The sequence below is a fragment of the Mustela nivalis genome (genome assembly GCF_964662115.1).
Source record: "Mustela nivalis genome assembly, contig: HAP1_SCAFFOLD_2706, whole genome shotgun sequence".
NCBI classification, from domain to species: Eukaryota; Metazoa; Chordata; class Mammalia; order Carnivora; family Mustelidae; genus Mustela; species Mustela nivalis.
In genome coordinates, this window is record NW_028133959.1 from 1 (window position 1) to 19,778 (window position 19,778).

Sequence of the window (19,778 nt, forward strand, 5' to 3'; positions counted from 1 at the left end):
GGCTGTGGCCCTTTCCTGGGGGCCGCTGCGTGTCGAAACCAGTTGCTGACGCGGCCCGTGGTGTTGAAATCCAAGAGCTCATGGGTTTCCCAACATCCTGCTGGCCCGTCATAGGACCCAGCGTTAGGAGCCGGGTGCCGGGACCAGCCTAGGGCCCCTGTCTGGGTGCCTGTCTCCCTGCTCCCTCCCTGGGCAGATGGGGAGAGACCGCTATCCCCAGACTGCTGTCCAGGCTGATAGTGGCGTGTGTGGCATTAGGACGGGGTGACCCAAGCCTGAGCCCTCACAGTCCTTGTGACCTGCGCATTTTAGGTACATCACTTGGCTTCGGAGCAGAGGGGAGTAGCATTGGAACCCGGGGCCTGGAGTCAGTGCTGTTGCTGCCCTCGGGGCGGGAAGGAGCAGGGAGGCGAAAGGAGGAGCCAGGTCAGGCCCGGGGACGCGGCGCCGTGAGCGTGCTCCATCTGCGCCCTCTGACAGACTGTCCCGGTTCAGCGTGGGCCCCTCTCGGGGCTGACCCCCTTGTGAGGAGACCGTGGGAAGTGGGGAGCCTGAGGCAACCCTGGGGGTGGGGGCGTTCCTCGGGCTTCGCCTGGAGCAGGGCCTGGTGCCTGGACCGCCCTGCCTGAGGACAGACGGCCACCACAGCTGTAGTCTCCGCTCACCCTCTGGGCTCCAGGCCTGTGGCCTTGGGGGAGCAAGCAGTCTCCCTGAAACCACCGGCCTGCTGGCGTCACACCGTGGGCTGCTGGACGGTGGGGGCCACTGTCTCTGGGATTCTCCCAGGTCAGATGCGGCGGGGGGGACGCAGTCCAGCAGGAGACCGCGCTCCTGGGAGCACCACTGAGCTCTGCTGCTCTGGACAAGGCCACCTCGGGCAAGTGGCCCAGGAAGCCCGAGGGTGCTGTGCCAGCCCGGGCCTGGAGCTGGTTGAGAACACCTCTAGTGCCCGTTCTGTGGGTGAAGGGAGCAGAACAGGTGCCCACGGGACAGCGAGCCCCCCCACTGTGGGGCGGGGGGTGCTGGGCTTCTAGGAACCTGTGGTCAGGCCTCGCCCTGGCTGTGGCGTCTGACTGTCGCTTGTCAGCAGGGGAGGAGCGCCGGAGACTGTCTCTTACTGAGGAGGAAGCAGGTGCCCAGAGAGGATGAGGGGCTGGGCCTGGGCCACACGGCGAGGCAACCGCCACGCCGGGGGCCTTGGAGAAGGGGGCGTCGGGAGAGGTGGAAGTCCCTGGTGAGGTGGGAGTCTCCGTGGTTGGGGTGGGGAGGGTGCTGTGGGTTCCACTCGGGCAGGAACCCGTGAGCCCCCACCGCCGTGTGCCGGGTCGGGTATTGGTCGATGCCTTCCGTTCCCGCTGCCGCAGGCCCGCGGGGCGCCGGGCCCGTGCTCAGCCCATCTCACGCCCCAGGTACGTCCTCATGCAACTGTGTCTGGAGGGTCAATCCGCCCATCTCCCTGGTGTTCTCACACTGTAGCCCAGAGAGGTGATGTCGTTTCCTGAGGTCTTGGGCCACGAGGGGGTGAGACTGGCCCTGGGCCCTGGTCTGGGTGCCTCCTGCTGCCAGGGGTCCCCTGCGTCCCTCTGCCGCGGCGGGCGTCTGTCCCGTGCTCACGGGGTGCAGGAGTTGTTCTGGGGGGATGTAGGAAGCTACCGTGTTGCAGCTGCAGAAAGATGAGGGTGCCTGTTACGGGAAGCCCTGCCCGACGTCCGCTCCAGGGCAGCGTGCCTTTCCTCCTGCTGTGCGTCGGGGACTGACAGCTGCGGGCTCCTGAAAGTCTCTCTGTCTGACTCCGGGCGGCACATCCCTGGGCAGGGCCCGGCTTGTTGATCCTCCTGTTCCTGGCGTGGGGGCAGTGCAGAAGCAGGTGTGACGCACGGAGGGAGCCGGAGCCTCTCTGAGGACGGGGCTCTCAGCCCCAGCAGGGCAGATGCCTGCGGGCCTGCCTGGCCTGGAGTCGGAGTCGGAGCCGGGAACGGAGCCGCCTGCTGGCCGAGGGCCGCCTGCCGCTCACACCTGGGGGACAGAGGAGGAAAGGCCGGCTTCGCGGTGCCCCGTCCACTTCCCCTGCCTCCTCCTGGCCACCTTCTTCATGGGTGATGGAGTTTCTGCTCAGAGCGCTGGTTTACCTGCTGGGTTTACACAGCACTGGGGTCTCTGTAGAAGTCAGTGCTTGGTGGCCGGCTCTTAAGGACCATGGTGAGTCCTGCACCGGCCCATTCCCACCTTTCCTATCTGCCCCCCGCCCCCCCCCGGGCTGGGCCAAAATTTAGTAAGTTTTTACGTGGGACCCCTGTATGCCAGGTGCTAGGCTAGGCCCCAGGCCAGGACCTAAGGGTGCCTGATGGACCACTGGGGGCTCCTACCCGCAGAAGCCCCCGGACTTTAGCAGCCTCAGACAGGCCAGCTTGGGGCCCTCTTGGGGGTATGTGGCGGAAGAGGCCTTACTGCGGCTGGGAGGATCAGGAGTGCATCCTAGAGGAGGTGTTTAAGTTGGTTTGGAGTGAGCCGGAAGACATGCAGGGGAAGTTTCAGCCCAGGGAACAGCCTGTCCAAGCCTAGAGGCCCGAGAGCTGGCGTGTTCCTGGAAGTGACCTGGTTTCCAAGGCTGGGGGTGGAGAGTGGGCCAGCCCGGCGAACACTGGCGAGAGGAGGGCGGGAGGTGGCCACCGTGGCCGTGGTCGGCCCAGGCCCAGGAGGAAACCTTCTCACCCCCAGAGTCGCAGTGGCTTCTGGGTGCTCGCTTGGCTGGCACAGTCAGGGTCTGGGCAAGGGGGCACTTCCTAGAGGGAGACTGGGGGGTCCCCTGGGGGGACCTTGGCCGTTTCTGGAGTTGTAGGGTGCTGGGGGCGTTGGTTCTGGGGCCCCAGTCCAGAGTAAACCCGGGTTCACGTCCAGGTCAGTCCAGGGACCGTTCAGATGGGCTGGCGTTCAAGTTCCCCAAGCAGCCTCTCGTCAAGGCCAGGCCCCTCCTCTTACAGCTGAGTGCACGAGGTGGGAGCAGAGGGGTGGGTAGGGGGCGCTGGGCTGGGAGCTCCTGGTCCCCCAGGGCTCCTGCCGACTCACTTGGGGGGAGGTTGGAGGGGCTCTGTGGGTGGGCAGAGTTTAGGAGAAAATCCTGTCTGCATTGGCGTGGAGGGGCCTTTTGGTGGGGTGGTTTGTACACAGGGCTGACTGAGGTTCTGTGACGTGCCCCCCAAAACACCCCAACCGACCCCCTGTAGCTCTGTCATCAAAGCCAAAGAAAGTGAAAGCCGGCCGCCGCGAGAGCGCTGCCCTGCTCGAGATTTAGTTTCCGTCCGGGCTCTGCGTCCCCCGTCTCTCTGCTGCCGCGTGTCTGTGTTGCGTTGGTCACAGCCTCCCGTCTGGGGGGGACGACCGGGCGCTGAGCACGGCCCCCCGGGCTGGTGAGTCGTCAGACTGCCTCTGGGGACTAGGGGTGCGCTCAGCGGGAAGCGGGCAGCGGCCATGCGGCCAAGGCTGGGGCAGGGGCGGCAGGGGAGAGTGCGGGTGAGGGGGGCTGAGCTCCCGGGGGCGCCTGGCCACCACGGGTGTGGCCGTATGGTGGTGGTGCGCAGGGCCCCGCACCAGGACTCCGGCCCAGCCCCCAGCCCGCCCCACGCCCCAGGCAGGCAGCACTGTCCTGTCTCCTCAGGTGGAGAAGGAAGAGGGAGCCTGTCCTGGGGGGTCCGTGGCCCCGAGGGCAGTGAGGGTACTGGCCGGTTGGTTTGCTTGGAGCCAGGCCCTGGGGTGCGTTCCCTGTCCCGAAGGAGCCGTTTTCCGGGTGGGGGGGGCGCTGCGGGCCAGACCGTGGTGGCGCCCGTGGCTCCCTCCGCCGCCCCTTTCAGCTCTGGGCTGCGGTTCACCAAGTTTGGAGGACAGCGTGGTCACAGCCAGGGAGTGGGGGCTCTGACCGCCAGCTGCTCGGCCCACCCAGCTGCTCGGCTCAGACTTGGGATTTGCCGAGGGAGGTCGGTTCTCTGTGCACTGAGGGTGCTGCACCTGTGTCAGCTGTGACTCTGTGACTCTGTGTCAGCCTGGAGTTGCTGGAGGTGCCGCACGCGGGGAGTCGGCCTGGCCCCTGGCCAGCTCAGTCTGTGCAAACCCCTCGAGCAGAGCGTAGGGTGACAGCCACGTTGCCCTTGGCTGTGACTTCGTTTGGTTTCCTGGAGTCAGATGGTCCATCACACGCCCGGAGAGAGGCCTGCTCTGTCCTTGGGGGGGCCGCGAGCCCCTCACCTTCCTGGGGTCGGGGTGGGGGGGCTGTGCTGCCCTCTCTGACCACCCAGCTCTCTTGCTGCGGCGCCTCGGACCTGGGCCAGACTTCCAGCCCCTCCGATGCCATTGGCCCTGCCTTGCACACCTCTGTGCAGCGGAACCAGACGTCATGCTGTTCCCTGTCCTGCCTGCTTGTCCTTGCTGTACTCTTTTCTGGACCTTCTCGTTGATCTCTCCTTCAGGCCCTGCCCCCGTTCGCCGGCACTTAGGGAGGCCCCTTTCCTCGAGCGTCTCTGCCCACTTCCGGTGCGCTCCTGAGGGCAAAGCCCAGGCCGTCTCAGGGTTCCCCGGTGACCCAAGCACAGGAGACGGGCATGCCCAGCACTCTGTGCTCCCAGATGCGTCCTAGAACGGGGACTCCCTTGCTCTCTGGCCACCTGTGGGGATGGCCTCCGGGACCTGTGGTGAGGAGGGTCCCCGTGGGGATGTCTGAGGAGACCCTTCCCTTGCGGTGGTGAGTTGGGCTCGTGGACGTCGCTGTTGGAAGCAGTTCTGTGTCCGAGGCCAGCTCTGGCCCTTTGAGCCAAGATGAGGCTGCCCCTTGGAGGCGCTTCCCATGCCCCCCCGACAGCCGGCAGGGCCTTGCTGTCCTGTCTCTTGCCCCTTCTCAGCACCCCTTGTTCCCAGGGGGTGACAGGATGGCTGAGACCTTGGCCTGGCCCTAGCAGAAGGCCCGTGCCGGGACTGGGGCCCGTTGACCTGCCTAGCCCCCAGGTGAAGCTCAGCCCCGTGGGGGGAGGCAGTGGCCCTGAACCTGGACGTGCAGGGTCCGGGGACTCCGTGGCGGTCAGCATGCTGGCCTCTGCATCACAGGGGCTAGGGAAGCGGGTCTCCATCCGAGTCCAAGGCCCTTTCTCCAGGTGCTCCTCTGGCCCTTAGGGCCTTTGGGATCGGGGCTCCACCCCTATAGGGGTTCCATTTCCTGAGCCACCTGCTGGAGCGTGACCTTCCTGAGTCCCTCCTGGGAGTTCCTCCGTGGCACAGTGCCTGGCTGGACCCACAGTCTTGGGGACACCCAGTTCCCAGGTCCTCCTGACGTCTGCCAGCAGCAAGTCTGGACAGGTGTGTGGGGGCCAGGCGGCGTTCCAACCCTGTGAGTCACACCGATCCTCGGAGCAGGGGTGGCAGGGGCCCGGCTGTGGGGTGGCGTGCCAAGACATGCCACCGGCCTGGCACTGGCAGGGAAGGGGTCAGGGTGGGCGGGGGCCCTGCTTGTGGCCTCACGGGGAAGCTGGGCTGTGGACCAGATCTCAGAGACCCCGCCTCCCACCAGCCTGTCCTGTGGGGGGGGGCTCTCTTGTTGGGGCTGGGGAGACGGGGTGGCTGTGAGAAGCTGGTGCCTCCCCAGGTCGGTGCTCCGTGAGGGGCAGATGCTGCCTCTGTACCCACTTCACACGTGGACAGCAAACCCGTGGGGAGGGAGGAGCAAGGCAGGAAGGCGGGGAGACACAGGGCCCAGCCCCTGCATGGCCAGGGGGCAGGTATGGCAGTGTGGTGGGCCTGAAGGGGCAGCGCCCTATGCCCCCCAGCTGCCAGCCTGGTGTTGGTCCACTCCTGTTCCTGTGCCTGGTGGGCGTAGAACTGGCCACCGAGACTCACCTGGTCCTGGGGGGTCAGAGGCCAGAGGAAGGCCCCTGCGGGGCTAGGGCCACTAGGCCTGGGATTAGGGGCCTTAGAGCTGCAGGTGTCCCTAGGTAGACAGTAGCCAGACGTCCTCCTGAAGGCACACTTGGCTGCAGAGACAGCAGAGTCCCAGGGGAGGGGAGCCGGGGGGCTGGTGCTCCCCCTGTGGGGAGCGGGGCAGACCGTTGTGGGTAGAGTCAGAGCCCAGGTCTGAGCCCCGCACAGCCTCTTGGCAGCTGTGAGCTGGGCACAGCTTTCCAGGGCAAAGCCCCAGACCCTCAGGGGGCCATCTGGGTACCACCGTGAAGGACAGACGTGGCCTGGGCTGGTGGTTGGGAGGTCTTGGGGGAGATGGGGGTGGCTGGAGGAGGTCTGAGGCTCAGGGGCTTTGAAGAGGTCATGTGGCTGGGAGTGGTGACCCGAGGGTCTAGTTTGGGCTGGGGGCTGGGGTCCAGAGATGACTGGACCATCATGGCCTGTACTCTGGGCTGGTGGGCTCGGACTAGCCACTGCAGGGCTGAGGCTAAGGGCTCTGAGAGGGTCTTTCGGGGCTGGGGCTCGCTCTGGCAGGGGCAGAGGGCTTCTTGGTGGAGGTATTCCCGGCAGGAAGCTCCAGAGTGAACGATCGCGTCTGCTCGGGGGGGCCAGGGCTGGGCGCGGAGGGGCAGATGGGCCTGACTGGAGGGGGCTGGGGTCTGGGCAGGGCTGGACGCTGAGGCTCGTGTGGGGGCAGGTAAGCCCTCTGTGGCCACAGGCCCCCCTAAGAGAGGGAGGTGGGCTAGCTTCGGTGGGAGTGGCGGATGCAGACCCCTGGGTGAACTTGAGGTTCCCCGAGTTCATGGTTATTGGTCTTCAGCAGCCTCAGGGCTCGCAGGGCAGCTCCACTCCCATCACCCCCGGGCTCACGGGGGTCCCCGGTGGGGGCGCTGCTCGGGCGGAGCTGGTGGGGGGCCCGTGCCCGGACCTGGGAGGTGGCAGAGGCCAGCTTGCCTCCACGCCGGCCCCCGCCCCTGCCAGTGCGGGCGCGAGCACCCCTGCCCGCCCCTCGGCCGGCTCGCCGCCCCCCTCGCTGCCGCGGCGCACGGCGAGGAAGGAAGCCGAGGTGGGGGCGGTGTGTGTGTTCACTCCTCGCGGGGCTCTGGGCGCGCTGGCCGGGGAGGGGCGGCCGGGGCGGCGGCGGGGGGCCGCAGGGGCCCCGGGCTGGGTGCCGGGGCGGGGCGGCCGCGGGCGGAGGGGACGGAAGGCCTCCCGCGCCCCCTGGGCCTCCGGGCCGCCATCTTGGACGTGGCCGGAGCAGCCGCGCGGGCCAGAGGCAGGGGACTGACTTGCAAGGGACAGTAGGTCTGTGGGACTGGGGGGTGTGGGGGGAGTGGAGGGGCCTCTCCGGTCCACGGGGAAGCCGAGGCTGGGAGGGGGCATCCCTGCGGCTCGGGGCGGGGTGGGGGGGAGGCCCCGATGGGTGGGGGTTCCCGGTTTCCGTGCTGCGAACGCTCTGGCCACGGCCAGCGTCCAGCTACTGATGATGTTGTTCAGGGCCGATCGCCAAGGGGTTGGTTCGTGTGAGCCAGCCCGCCGGCAGCTGCAGCAGCCCCTGGGTGGTACCTGCCCCGCGTGTCCCCCACCCCCGCGGGGCACGCCCTTCTGTTCCCCGTTCTGCTTCGTGCCTGCCGCCAGGTGCTTGAGCTTGTCTGGATGGGACTGTTGGCGAGACCCCCAGGGGCCCGGAGGCACCTGGCCATGCCCCGGGCCAGCTCCGTGCTGGTGAACTCTAGGAGCCTGTGGCCGACATGGAGGTGGCTGGTGGGCATATGTGCCAGGGCTGGGGGCGCTCTGGCCTCCCCGGGCGTCAGCACACAGGTGGGCCGTGGTGGGGACCAGTGTCCAGGCTGCCCTACCCGAGGCCACCGGTCTGCGGGGCTTGCTCCTTGTCCTACAGAGGCAAGCATAGATCTGTGTGGCCTCCGGGGGGTGGCTCTGCCATCCTAGACCCCTGTGGTGCGGAGGGCAAGCCCGGGGTGGCACTGGGCACCTTTTCCTCCCCGGCTGCCCCAAACGGCAAGAGTTAGCTTTCCGGGGAGAAGATGCTGTGGAAAAGTGAGCTGACCCCGTGGGATGGGGGCCTGGAGTCAGACAGGGGCTGTGCCCGGCCCTGGGGGTGCAAGCCGGTGACCCGCCAGGCCACAGGCAGCTGAGGAGGAGCTGGGGGCCCCACTGGGCACAAGCCACGGCAGAGCTGGCGGAAAGCCTCACATGGGCCGGGCTGCCGTGCCTGCTGCCGCCGGGACGTGCTCACCTGTCCATCGGGTGAGCTTACCCAGGTGCGGCCCCGGCCCTGAGCCAGACGGGCAGGCGCTGGGAGGCTGGAGAGGAGTGAGTGAGGGATTGTGGCCAACACGGAGGAGAGCAGCGGCAGCCTGGCCCGTCTGGCCGAGGCCTTGCTGCAGTCAGGGAGCCGCAGAGGTGGTTCCTGTCACCACGAAGACAACCTGTGCGTAGAGCATAGAACCCAAACCAAACGAAAACATAGGCCGTGCCATCTCTCACCCTGGAGCTGGGAGTCCTGGGCCTCTCCACTCCGCAGTGTGACTCCTGGGCCCTTCCCTCATGATCCCGGAACCCCAGATTGGGCAGCCATTCGTGGGGTGCAGAGGGGGCTGAGACGTGACATGGGTCCCTGGTGACAGGATGGAGGTGGGGGATGTGACCGGCCGTGGGGATGTGAGCACCAGGAGGGCCTGCCACCGAGGAGGGCAAGAATCAGGAACCCAGTGGCCCCGGGAGCGTGGACCTGCGCGGGCAGAGGGCCGGGCTGCCAGTCCCACAGCGGGCTGGTTTTCAGGAGGAGGGCGGCGTGGGCGGATGAAGGGACAGGAGTGGGGCGCACTGGAGTGGCCTGGGGGCAGGGGCTGTCTGGCCTGTGCGCGAGGACGGTGGCCCATCTGTGAGTCCTGCAGAGGGCTTCTGGACGGCGTAGGCCTGTGTGGTCCTCCAGCCCTGGCCACATCTCCGTCTCGGTGGCCCGTCCCCAGTGCCAGTGCTAGGCCCGGGGGTGAGGGTGGGGGTGCGGGCAGGGCTGGGGGGGACGTGCTGCTCAGAGTCTCCCGCATGATCTCGGCCCCGGCATTCTGGGCAGCGCAGCCCAGCGTGGGTCGACCCGGTCGGACCTCGGGCTCCTTGTCGGGCAGGGGCAGTGGGGCTGAAGGGTGCGTGCTGTGGTTCCTGTGCTCCCCCACTCCCACCGCCCGCCGGGGGCCATTGGCTGATGGGCCACAAAAGGCATTCTGTGCTGTAGAAGAATGACCTGTTGTGTGGCTGAAGAGAGGTTGGGGGCCTGTGAAAGCTTCCCTCCTGCTTCCCGAAGACCCTCTCCCCTCCAAGGCTGAGTCCCTGCGGGCGGCAGAGGGGGCCCGTCCTGGCCTGCGCAGGCCCTGCTTCTCTGGCTGTGCAGCGCCTTGTGGTCCCTCCACCCCGGCCTCCCTCTGTCTGTCCTGTCCGGGACTCTTGGCCTCTGGGCCTGCACCTTTGCTGCGCCGTCCTCCCGCGGGACCCTTGCCTTCCAGGGCTCCATGCCGCGTCTGCTGCTGGGGACGAGGGAGGACACAGCATCGCAGGCCAGGCTGGAACAAGTTCTGTGCGTCTGGATGCAGGAGCCCTTGCTGGAGGCCGTGCGGGCTGACAGCTTGGGGGGGCTGGCAGCACGGGGGTGCCCTGCCTGCCCTATCTTCACAGCAGCGAGCACTGGGGCAGGGGGCTGGCCGGTGGGGGCAGGTTGAACTCCGGTCTGCCGGTGCTGTTCCTCTGTCTCAGGCTCTGGCGGGCGGCGTGCCCATGTGCTGCACCAGCTGCGGCCTGGGCTGCTGCGTCTCCAATTGAGGAAACAAGGCTGGGGTCCCTGTCCTTTTCCCAGAAGTGCTGGTTTCAGCCAGTGGGAGCTGCCTGTGGTCACAGGTGTCTGGGTGAGGGCGGTGGGCTGGGCAGGCCCTGGGAAAGGGGAACTCGCCTGCCGGGCTGATGCGAGCGTCACTCGCTCCGGACGCCGGCAGCTGCCTCGTGGCGACACTGGTCCTCCCGTGCCTCCTCTCCCTCCCGGCCCCCTGCCGCCCCTGTACCGCCGCCCTGCATCGTCGGAGGCCGTGGGACCCCGAGCCAGAGGGCCGGGGGCTGATGGGGCCTCCCCCTTGGTGGGACTTGTCACCCACACTCACCATGAGGCTGCACCTCCTGGCCTCTCTCTCGGGAGGGGGCCTGGCCTGGCGGCCTGGGGACCACCGGTGGCTGGCAGGTGAGACCAGGACTCGCAGGCCTGGGGGCAGCCTGGCCTGTGTGCGTGGGCGCTGGATTCTGGGGCGCGGTGGGAAGGGCGGCCGGCTCTGGGGAGGGCTTCTCGGGGTCTGGCTCACTCCCCGTTCTCACTGGGAGACTGGGGGGGGGACCCGTGGAACAAGTCTGACTGGAGGGGGCCGTGGACAGGGAGGAGGCTGGCAGGGGGTGGGGGTGCCGGCTCTGGCGAGAGGCGAAAGGCGACAGTAACCCCTCGTGATAATGGGGGGCGTGCCCCTGCCTGTCCCAGCTCTTGGCCCTAGAACAGGAGCAGGGGTGCTTGTGTGCTCTGCTCTTGCCTGCGCTGGGGCCGGTGCAGGTGGTTGACTTGCCTTCGTAAATGTCCCTGGTGGGACACGGTCTTCTGTGCCTGGGTTCAGGGGAAACCGAGGCCCAGGTGTGCAGCAGGGAAGGGGCTCAAACAGACCTGGCTGGCTGGGGGCCACGAGCTCAGACCACCAGGCCCTTGAAAGTTGTCTGGCAGTTGCTGGACATTGAACTCTTACTGTCTCAGGATTCTGCATGCGTCTTCTGTGTCAGGAGCCGTGGCTTGGCCTGGCCTGTGCCGTGTGGATGTGCAGGGAACTCCGGGGTCTTGGCCCTGGAACGTGCAGCTGGGTGCCGCAGTGTCCTGACGGGTGGCCGCCTGCCCCCGACGTGCCCTTCACAAGCCTTTCCCACATTCTGTGGTGTCTGGAACCGAGGGACGGGCCCGGGGCACGCTCGTCGTGCACCCTCATCCTGGGGCCGGCTTCGGCCTGCTGGTGACCCAGAGCTGCACCTGCGTCTGCCCTCTGAGCCGGGCCGTCCTAGCCAAGTGACTGTGAAGGGCCGCTCGGGGTCGCCCTGTCCTCCTACAGCAAAGAACCTTCTGGCATGTGTCTTGGAATGAGGGGCTCGGTCTTTCCAGCTTTGGAGGTTTTGGCGGGGTTTGGGACTCCCGTCCCTCGGACAGCTCTTCCTTGGGGGTGAGAATGGTGTGTGTGTCTCTTGTCTGCCTCCAGGCTTGACCCCGAACGGACCCCTTCATTTCTTGGCTCTGGCTTCCATATCTGTAAAACGGACCCAGGTAGAGAATTTTCTAGGGCTGTTTACCTTTTGTCGCGACGGACATTTAAAATCATATAGTGACTTTTACACAGAACCTGTCCCGAGCCGTGGGGCCCTGCCTGGGCTCCTGAACAGAGGCTGGGGCACCCGTTCCTGCAGCTGGGCGGCCCGCGGTGCGTGTGTGCTGGGTGTGAGGGGGTCATCATGGGCACTGGGGCGGGGCCAGGCTCTCTGAGCGCCCTGCAGGCCACGCTTCCCTATGGACGGCGTGGGCCTGTGGCTCTGGCCGCCTGCCTGGAGCGTGGACCCGGCTGCTGGGCGTTGGTCTCATGTTTCAGCTTCTCCCACGGTCCCCTGCTTGTCACCACTTGGTCCCACGTCTCGCTTGTTCCGATTCTTCGTTCCTGGGAAGCCTCCCCCCCGCCCCCCGAGTGGTGTGTCAGCCCCGCGTTGGCCCAGTGGGCTCTGAGCAGGGACGGCTCCTGGGAGTCAAACGCACAAAGCTTGTAGACTCTGGCGTCTGTGGGCCTCTGGTAGAGGAAGGTTGTTCCAGGTGACACAGCTGGGTGCTCTTGGGGCCAGGTGCTGAGGGGTCCCCAGGCAGCTGGCAAACTGTGTGTTCGTTGGGCGGCGGGGGGCTCCAGGCCCTTTGCCCACTTGGCCGGGGCAGCTGCTCCGTGGACTGTTGGGTTTTGGGAACTGGGGTGGGTATGAAGTCTCAGAGGCATGTTTCTGGGCCCCTGCTTCTCTCTCTGATGCCGAGAGGGTGTCCCGACTCTCTCTGGGTGGAGTGAGAGACGGGCGCTGCGCTGTGCCGGGCTGGCCTCCTCCCGGCCTCTGCACTCGGCCTTGCCTGCTGGCTGCCCCACCCCTGAGGCTGGACCACACCGAGCTCCAGCCACCCAGGGCAGGGGGCCGGTCGCCTGGGCTTCTCAGCATGGCCCTGCCACTGGGCACGCACGTTGGTCCCGACTGGTCCTGGGGTGGCCGGTCCCCAGCCCTGTTGCCCTCCGCACCCCTCCCCCCACTCCGGGCGTTCAGGACTGCCCATTGTTTGTAGTTCACTGAGCTGTTTGCAGATAGTCCCAAGGACAGTAGCAGACAGTGGAAGCGAACTTTCCCCAGGTCCCCTCCCCCACGTTGACTCTGCGGCTTGTTTGTGAGACTCGAGACAGGTGGACGCTGGTGAGCTAGAGGGCCCGGGAGGGGGCTTGGGGGCAGGAGGTGCGAGGGTAGAGGCCCTGGCCTCACTCAGCCAGTGTGGCAGAGGCAGGAGTACTGGGGCCCCAGAGGGCCTCAGGCCTCCACGATGGGCCAGGGGCTTTGGAGTTTGGGGGTGTATGACAGGGAGCCATGGCTGGTGCTGGCAGTGACCGTGGGCTGTGGCCAGTCCTGCTGAGGGGTCAGCAGGAGGGATGGCTGCGGACTGGGTGTGCGGAGGCGGTGGTTGCCAGTCTGGAGCAGACCTGAGCTTGGCTGCTTGCCACTGTCCTCTGTACCGGGGGGCTGCTGAGCACTTGTGGGGGGCACTGTGGGGTGGACGGAGGTCGTGATCACCCGGAGCCCAGGGAGAGGCTCTCCTGAGCCTTCTGTCCCTCCGTCCGTCTGCCCCTGTTCTGCTGGAGAAGCGGTGGGCTGGGTGCAAGCGTGGGTGCTCCCTGGGGCCTGTTCTGGGCTCGGGGGCAGGGACCGCTGGAGTCGGATGCTGCCTGTCTCCCTCCGTGGCCACACCCAACCCCCAGGGGCGTTAGCAGTGGGCATCCTGGTGACATGGTTTGATGTTTGTGAGGACAGAGCCGAACGAAGCTCTAGGCTCCGCCAGGCCTGGCCCCGTGCTTGCACGGCTCCCTGGGCTCTGTCTCCCCTCTCCCTGCCCAGGCTGGCAGCCCAGGGGAGGGCGGGCGCCGGCTCACGGCAGGGCCCCAGTGGGTGGCTGGTGAGCAGCTGGCTCTGTGGAGGGGATCCAGCCCAGCCCGTGGGCATCACAGCCAGAGACGCGGCAGTGAGGGGCTCACACATCAGGCCCCCCAGAGGGGGCCCCGCGAGGCGGTTTCTCGCCTCGAGAGGGAAGGAGCTGGCAGGGCTTTCAGGCGGGGCAGGGCAGGGGTGTGCCCAGGCAGCTCTGGGTGGGGGGGCCCAGTGGGTAGGGATGGGGGCTGGGCGGCCGCGCCATGCAGGGGAGCACCCACAGAGGCCCCCGCCCCGTGGAGGGGAGGCGCCCCTGCAGCCGCTGACCCGGGGAAGCCCCGCTCTGGCAGGCAGACGTCCTGTTCTCGGTCTGTCTCACCGGTGAGGCCCTGTCTCCTGGCTGCACCACTCTGCCTGCTGCCCCGTGCACAGCTGGGCCCAGCCTAGGGCTCCCAGCCGAGTCAGTACAGCGCGGGTGAGCCTCTGCCCAGGGGACGATGCTGTGTGGCCAGGGTTCACGGCACGTGGCGATGGGGGGCCTGGGAAGCCCTCCGGGAAGCCCTTTGGAATGGAGCAGACTGTTGTCCAGGGACTCCTGGGGTGGCCTGGTCCTGCCCGCTGCGTGGCCCCAGGCAGCCACGTCCTGGGGGCTTCGAGCATTCGTGCCACGTCCGGGAAAGGGGGGTGCTCTGTGGGCAGAGGGGCTTGGGGTTGCCCCTGGGTGAGACCCATGCGCGCTGCACCCAGAGTTTGACCCGGAGCATCCCCTTTCCTTAACCATCCCAGAAGGCCCGGACTTGGCACCCACCCCCCAGAGGCCCCGCCCCCCACCGGGGCTGGGTGTCGTGTGGCAGGCTAGGCCCTGGGCGTCGGGGCGAGCGTGTCTCAGAAGCCAGCGGGGATGCAAATGAAAAGTAGAAAACCGGCTGGAGTGGGCAGAGAGCACAGGCGTCCGCGACAGAGCAGGGCCCGGGCCGGCCGCCGTGGAGCCGGCCACGGAGCACAGCTCACACTGCATCGATCCCGGCTCTTCTGCTGAAGAGAAGGGCTCAAGCAGCCCCGGCTCGGGGCCCCTCCCGCCTCCAGGTGCCAGGCCGCAGGCGGGCTCTCACCAGGAATTCCCCTTCCCACGCACCTTCCTCCGCGGCTGCCGGCTGGGCCGCTCCCCGCCGGGCCTGGGGCCAGCGGAGGGGACAGCCCGGAGGGAGGCCGCGGCACCCAGGAGCCCCTGCCTGGCCCCGGAGAGCTGAGCGTGCTTCCCGCTCCCGCCACTCCGTCCCCACGGTGAGCCTGGCTGCCGGCCCCCGGGTTCTGTGGCACCTGCAGCTAGGTGTCTGGCCACGCCCTGGCCACGGGGCGTCTGTGTGGGGGTGGGGGGCCCCGTCTGGCTCTTGCTCCGGCTTGGGAGGAGCCTCAGCCCCCCGAGCCCTCTTCCTGCCTGTGGAGGAGTCCCCAGAGCTCCTGGGACGGCGCCGGCTGGGTGTGCTCTGGAGGCCCCGCCTCGGCTCCGCGAGAGCCAGTGGGGCGTCTCTCCAGGGAGCCTCGGAGCCCCCGTGGTGCCAGGGGGCAGGCTCGCGGGTATGGGGAGCTCCGTCTGACCGTGGCCGGTGTGGTGGCCTCACTGCAGGTTGGTCGTGGCTGCTGGCTCCTCTGTGCACTGTTACCCCCTTTCTGCCCCAGTGCCTCCCCCCGCGCCCCTGGCTCCCGCAGGCCCAGGGACGTCCGCAGTGGCTGCTGCTTGGCCTCTCTGGCAGGTGGCCCGTGGTAGGCCACCGAGTGCGAGGTGTGGCCCAGCTGTCGGACAGCCGCGTGGGGCAGTCTGCCTGTGGTGCCCAGGGACACGGGTGCCCCGGCCAGCCTGTCGAGGGCTCTCTGGCCACAGGGCTGGGAACTAGCATCTCTCTGGGCAGGGGACGCAGCGTTGTTTGGGGCCCGAGCCGGGTCCTGGCAATCACTGCACTCTCCTGACGCCCTCCTCGGTGTGGGCTGGGCCGTCCTCACCTTGGGGTTCCTGGGACGGGTGCGTAGCCCCATCAGTGAGGCCACCTGAAGCCTTGTTGCCCTGCCCCCACACCGTCATCTCTGGGGTAGAAGGATGTGCCTGTCTTTTGTAAAATCAGATGCCTTGGAGCTCTCCTAAAAGGACTGGTCTCAAGATGGGGCGGGGGCCCTAGTGGGCGACTGTGTGGCTGGAACTCTGGGGCCAGCATCCTTTGAGGTTTCTGCCTGTGGGATGGATGGAGAAATAGTGCCCCCCAAACAGGAACCCAGCTCAGCGCTCGGGATAGGACTCGCCTGTCCCACAGCCGCTGACCCGACACCACCAGTCCTGACCACTGCCTGTCCACAGTCCTAGGCCTCTGGGGCCAGGTCTGCCTGCTGGTGCCCACCCTGCTTGTGGGCACGTAACTTCTCCTGGAAAAGCCGGCCCTGCCGGGAGCTCTGGAAGGCCCTGTTGTTGCAAGGGAGAGGGAGAGGTGGGGAGTTGGCACTTCCTGAGCCTGTGTTTGGGGGCGTCTGTGTGCTGTGCAGGTCGGAACCAGGAGGGAGGTGTCCGGACTCTAGGCCGTGTCCCCCGTTCCCCTGAAGCCGTGAGCAGCCCCTGGGATCTTCTCTCTGCGGCACCCAGGGGCCCAGGGTGGTGTGGTGAGGATGGGGTGGGCCAAGGCAGGGCTCGGGGGGGGGGGGTCCGCCCCACCCCCCAGGGGCCGGGCCGAGGTGTGCCGCGCACCCCCACTCTGTGCCTCTCCTTGTGTGGGTCTGAGCTGCGAAGACTTAGGGGCCACGTGCTACTCTGAGACTCCCATTCGTTCTCCTGCCGTGATGGTCCGAGCAGGGCTCCCCCAGGCTGGGCGCACAGCTCAGCCCCCAGGGTACCCCAGAGAGTGCCCACCGCAGGCCTCGCTGAGTGCTGCTAGCCCAGCAGGCGAAAGCAGCGCCGGCTGCAGGAGTCAGGGGAAAGGGTGCAGATGCCTTTGGTTGACTCTGGCTGCGCCTGCAGTACAGGCTGTGGCCACGAGGACCAGGGACGCAAAGTGCGACCTCCAGCAGCAACGCCGGCCCTCGTGCCCCCAGGCTTCAGTGCTGCTGCTCCTCAGCTCTTTCTGGAGCACCTTCCAGGCCCAGGGGCTGGCTGGCTGTTCCAAGAGGACCCTCTCCTGGGCACCCACTTCTCCTGTGCTCCCTGCTCCCCCCCCAGTGGCTGCACCTGCACCTGCTGCCGCTGGGCCTGACTGCAGGGCCTCCCCGGACAGTCGGCCACGTCACCCCTCTTCTTCCACTGCCCCCACCAGCCCTGGCCTGCGGGGGACGGCCAGCCCGACCCCGAGATGCCGTCCCTTTCACTACTTGTGGCAAGTCCCGTTTAGCCTCAGGCACTCTGTGCGACCGTTGTGTGTGTGGTGTGGCAGGGCGGGGGTTTGCCCAGGGGATGGGTGATGGTGATGGTGCTGGTGGTGATGGTGATGGCGATGATTGTGACGGCGACTGTGACGGTGATTGTGACGGTGATTGGTGGTGATTGTGACGGTGCTGCTGGTGATGACGGTGACAATGGTGACAACTGGGGGTGACGGCAGGGGTGGTCATGGTGGTCATGGTGATGGTGACGGTGACAGTGGTGGTACTGGTGACAGGACAGATGTATTTGTCGTTAAGTGCTCGCCAGATATCAGCACCAATGTCCTGCCGTGAGCTTTATTACAGAGTGGTTTCCCCATTAGGTGCTTTGGGCCTCGACGGGTCCGGGCCCATGAGGGGCATGGCAGGGGCCGTCTCCTCGGGCCGGGGGGTTTGAAGGCGGTCAGCACTGAGAGCTCTAGGTTGCTGTCTCCTGGCTCCAGATCTTGTGTTCCCAGTCCTGCGCTCACACCCTGGGGGGCCGTGGGGGGCCGTGGGGAAGGGGCCTGATGGGGCTCTGTAGATTCGGGCTACCAGTGCCATGCCCCCCCCGTCTCTTCCCCTGGGGGGCGGCAGGTGTCTGACCAGCCGTGCTTGGGGCTGGGTACCTTCCTGTGTCGGGGCCCAGGCCCCTTGGCCTTCACCTTGTAACTCCTCCCTCCGTCCTGTTTCCCGTTTCCTGTGCTCCCGCTCTGAGCCAGGCCCTGACCCCATCATCGGGGGCCAGGGTGGCTCCAGGGGCAGTGGGACAAGGGCGGGCAGGGGGCTGAGCTGTGAGTTCCACGGGGGAGAGCCCAGCTGCGTGGCTGCTTCTGGGGTGTGGGACTGGAGCCGAGCCCCTGCTGTCCCCGATATGCGTGGGGATCAGTGACCCCACGAGTGGGTCTGGCATTTCCAAGTCCTTGAGGTCTCCTGCGCAGTAGGTTCCCAGGGGCCCTGAGCTCCCAGAGGCGGTGCGCAGATCAGAGTCCAGGGGCCTGAGCTGGCCCAGCGCACCTGGGGTCCCTGAGACATGAACGCTTGGGGTCCCCAGGAAGCCTCAGCCCTTCCTGAGTTTTGGGGGGAGGCTCTGCCTGCTAGGTCCACCGTCTCTGGTCACTTGAGCTCCCCACAGGCCTTGGGGCTGGGGGTGTCATGGTGTCTGTCCTTTATCTAGCAGAATGTCCTGTCTGTCCCCGGGTCTTTAGTGTCCCCCTGCCTGACCGCCCTTTGCTCCCGGGCCCCTGGCCGCCCTGTGCGTCACAGAGGGCTGGGTGGGGCGGCGCCGTGAAGCCGTACTTCAGAGAAGCCAGCTGGTGGTCTCCAGGGGACCTGTGGGGGGTGAAGTCCCTGTCGGGCGCCCAGGAACCAAAAACCCTTGGAGATGCTCGCGGTGCGCAGGTGTGGGCAGGGGAGGAGCACGTGTCTTGGCTCGCGGTGCCCCATCTCTCCCTCTCGGGTCCGCGATCTGGGTGGATCTGGTCCACCGTGGGCTCCGTGTAGAGCTGGGCAGGTCCCAAGTCCTGGCCACCGTGGGCCCGTGGGCTTGCTGAGCCTGCCAGAGGGTGGGCCTCCGAGGCGGCTTGTGCGCTCCCCCTACACACACCCTGCTCTGAGGCCTCTGGTGCTTGGGGCAGGGCAGGGGTAGCCCCAGGCTTCTCTCGACCCCTTGGGAAGGCCCCGCTGACCTGTGTCCTCCTCAGCAGGGGCTGGGGTTTGGGGCTGGCACCACTGGTTTGGGACAGGGCAGGGGGACCCCAGAGGAGCTGAAATCTCAGCCCCAGCCCCCTGAGCCATCAGCTGACACTGCGCGGGGCGGCCATCGGGGTGCCGTGCTCCGTGGGCTGGGAGGTGGCGGGAACCCTGCGTCTCAGCCCACCGTTGGCAGGCTGGAGAGTGGCCACCACGCTAGCCTCTTGCCACGGGTAGGTTCAGTGTGCAGGAGGAGAGACAGGCTACGCGGTGCTGGGTCCATGCGCCCCAGGGGCAGGCAGGAGTCTGCGCCTACAGGGCCGGCCCAGCCCCAGCTCCCGAAGGCCCCTCACCCTGCAGGGCCGGTCGAAGCTTCCTTCCACCTCCTCTGTCTGTTCCAGCCACCCTCAGCTTCCCCCAAACCCAGACGCTCGCCGTGGTCCCCACCGCAGTCCCTGCCAGGCGGCCACTTCTCCCTCCCCCGGCGGCGGCAGGGGAAGCAGTCCTTCCGGAAGGTGGGGGCTGAAGGTGGGTGTCCCGGGAAGCTCCTGAGGCCTGCCAGCGCCTCTGCGTGGGGTTTCGGTTCGGAGGGGGCGGGTGGCGGGTCCCCAGGCGGGGACACAGAATTGCAGAGCCTGGGGGAGCTTGTGCTCAGAACCCAGTCTTGTTTGTCCCGGGGTCTTCTGTGCCCCTCGTCCTCCTGGGCACCTGCTCTCCTGCCCCCCTCGAAGCCTCTGGCCTATGCCCGCCCTCGGGACCCCTCCTCACGCTCCTGCCGTTGCACCTCCTGTCGCCCCCACCTCTGAGCTCCCCACTTGGCCCCGCGTCCTTTTCTCTGCTGGACACGCAGCCCCAGCCCGTGGCCTGCCTGGACTCCGCCCCAGTCGGTTCTGCAAAGTAGGGCCTTGGAGGAGCCCTGAGCTGTCCCGGAGGGGGCGGAGTCCCGGGGTGCACCCCAACCCCACCGCACTGGGGCTGGCTGGCATTTCCTGCCACATGCCCCTGTCTACCCTGTGGGGAGCAGAAAGGCGTTGGTGGGGTTTCCCAGCTCCCTGCTGTGGGGTGGCTCCAAAACCCCGTTCTGGAGGGAGCACACGGAGCTTAGGGATTTTGGAGGGTGGTGGAGAGAGTCCCTCTGTCAAAGGGGCCTTAGGGGCCATCTGCTGGGCCATTCCTGAGTGGTGGATATGGTTTCTGCTTGCATGTGGCTCTGATGGGGAGCTCACCACCCCAAGAAGCAGTGTCTGCCGTTGTCCATTACCAGGAGCACTTTATTTTATTTTTTTTTTAATTAAAAAAATTTTTTTTAAAGATTTTATTTATTTATTTGACAGACAGAGATCACAAGTAGGCAGAGAGGCAGGTAGAGAGAGAGGAGGAAGCAGGCTCCCTGCCGAGCAGAGAGCCTGATGTGGGACTCGATCCCAGGACCCTGAGATCATGACCTGAGCCGAAGGCAGCGGCTTAACCCACTGAGTCACCCAGGCGCCCCCAGGAGCGCTTTCTTGACTTGAAACTTTACCAAATAC

At 67.0% G+C, this 19,778-nt stretch overlaps 1 protein-coding gene across 10 annotated transcripts in view; it reads left to right on the top strand.

Annotated features, from left to right (window-relative positions):
- The first annotated feature begins 107 nt into the window (after positions 1–107).
- The window catches only part of RXRA (retinoid X receptor alpha), a 49,348-nt gene continuing 29,677 nt past the window's right edge, over positions 108–19,778 (top strand). The window contains exon 1 of one of the 10 annotated variants that reach the window (XM_082751198.1): positions 108–786. Coding sequence is in view for 2 of the 10 variants with exons in the window: in XM_082751187.1 (XP_082607313.1) it covers positions 9,913–10,183 (271 nt within the window). In the remaining 8 variants the exon portion in view is untranslated. Of the gene's footprint in view, positions 787–1,114; positions 1,410–3,295; positions 3,408–6,754; positions 7,004–7,109; positions 7,243–9,811; positions 10,184–19,778 lie in introns of those variants that run through there. The other 9 variants (XM_082751197.1, XM_082751189.1, XM_082751195.1 and 6 more) reach the window with 9 other exon arrangements.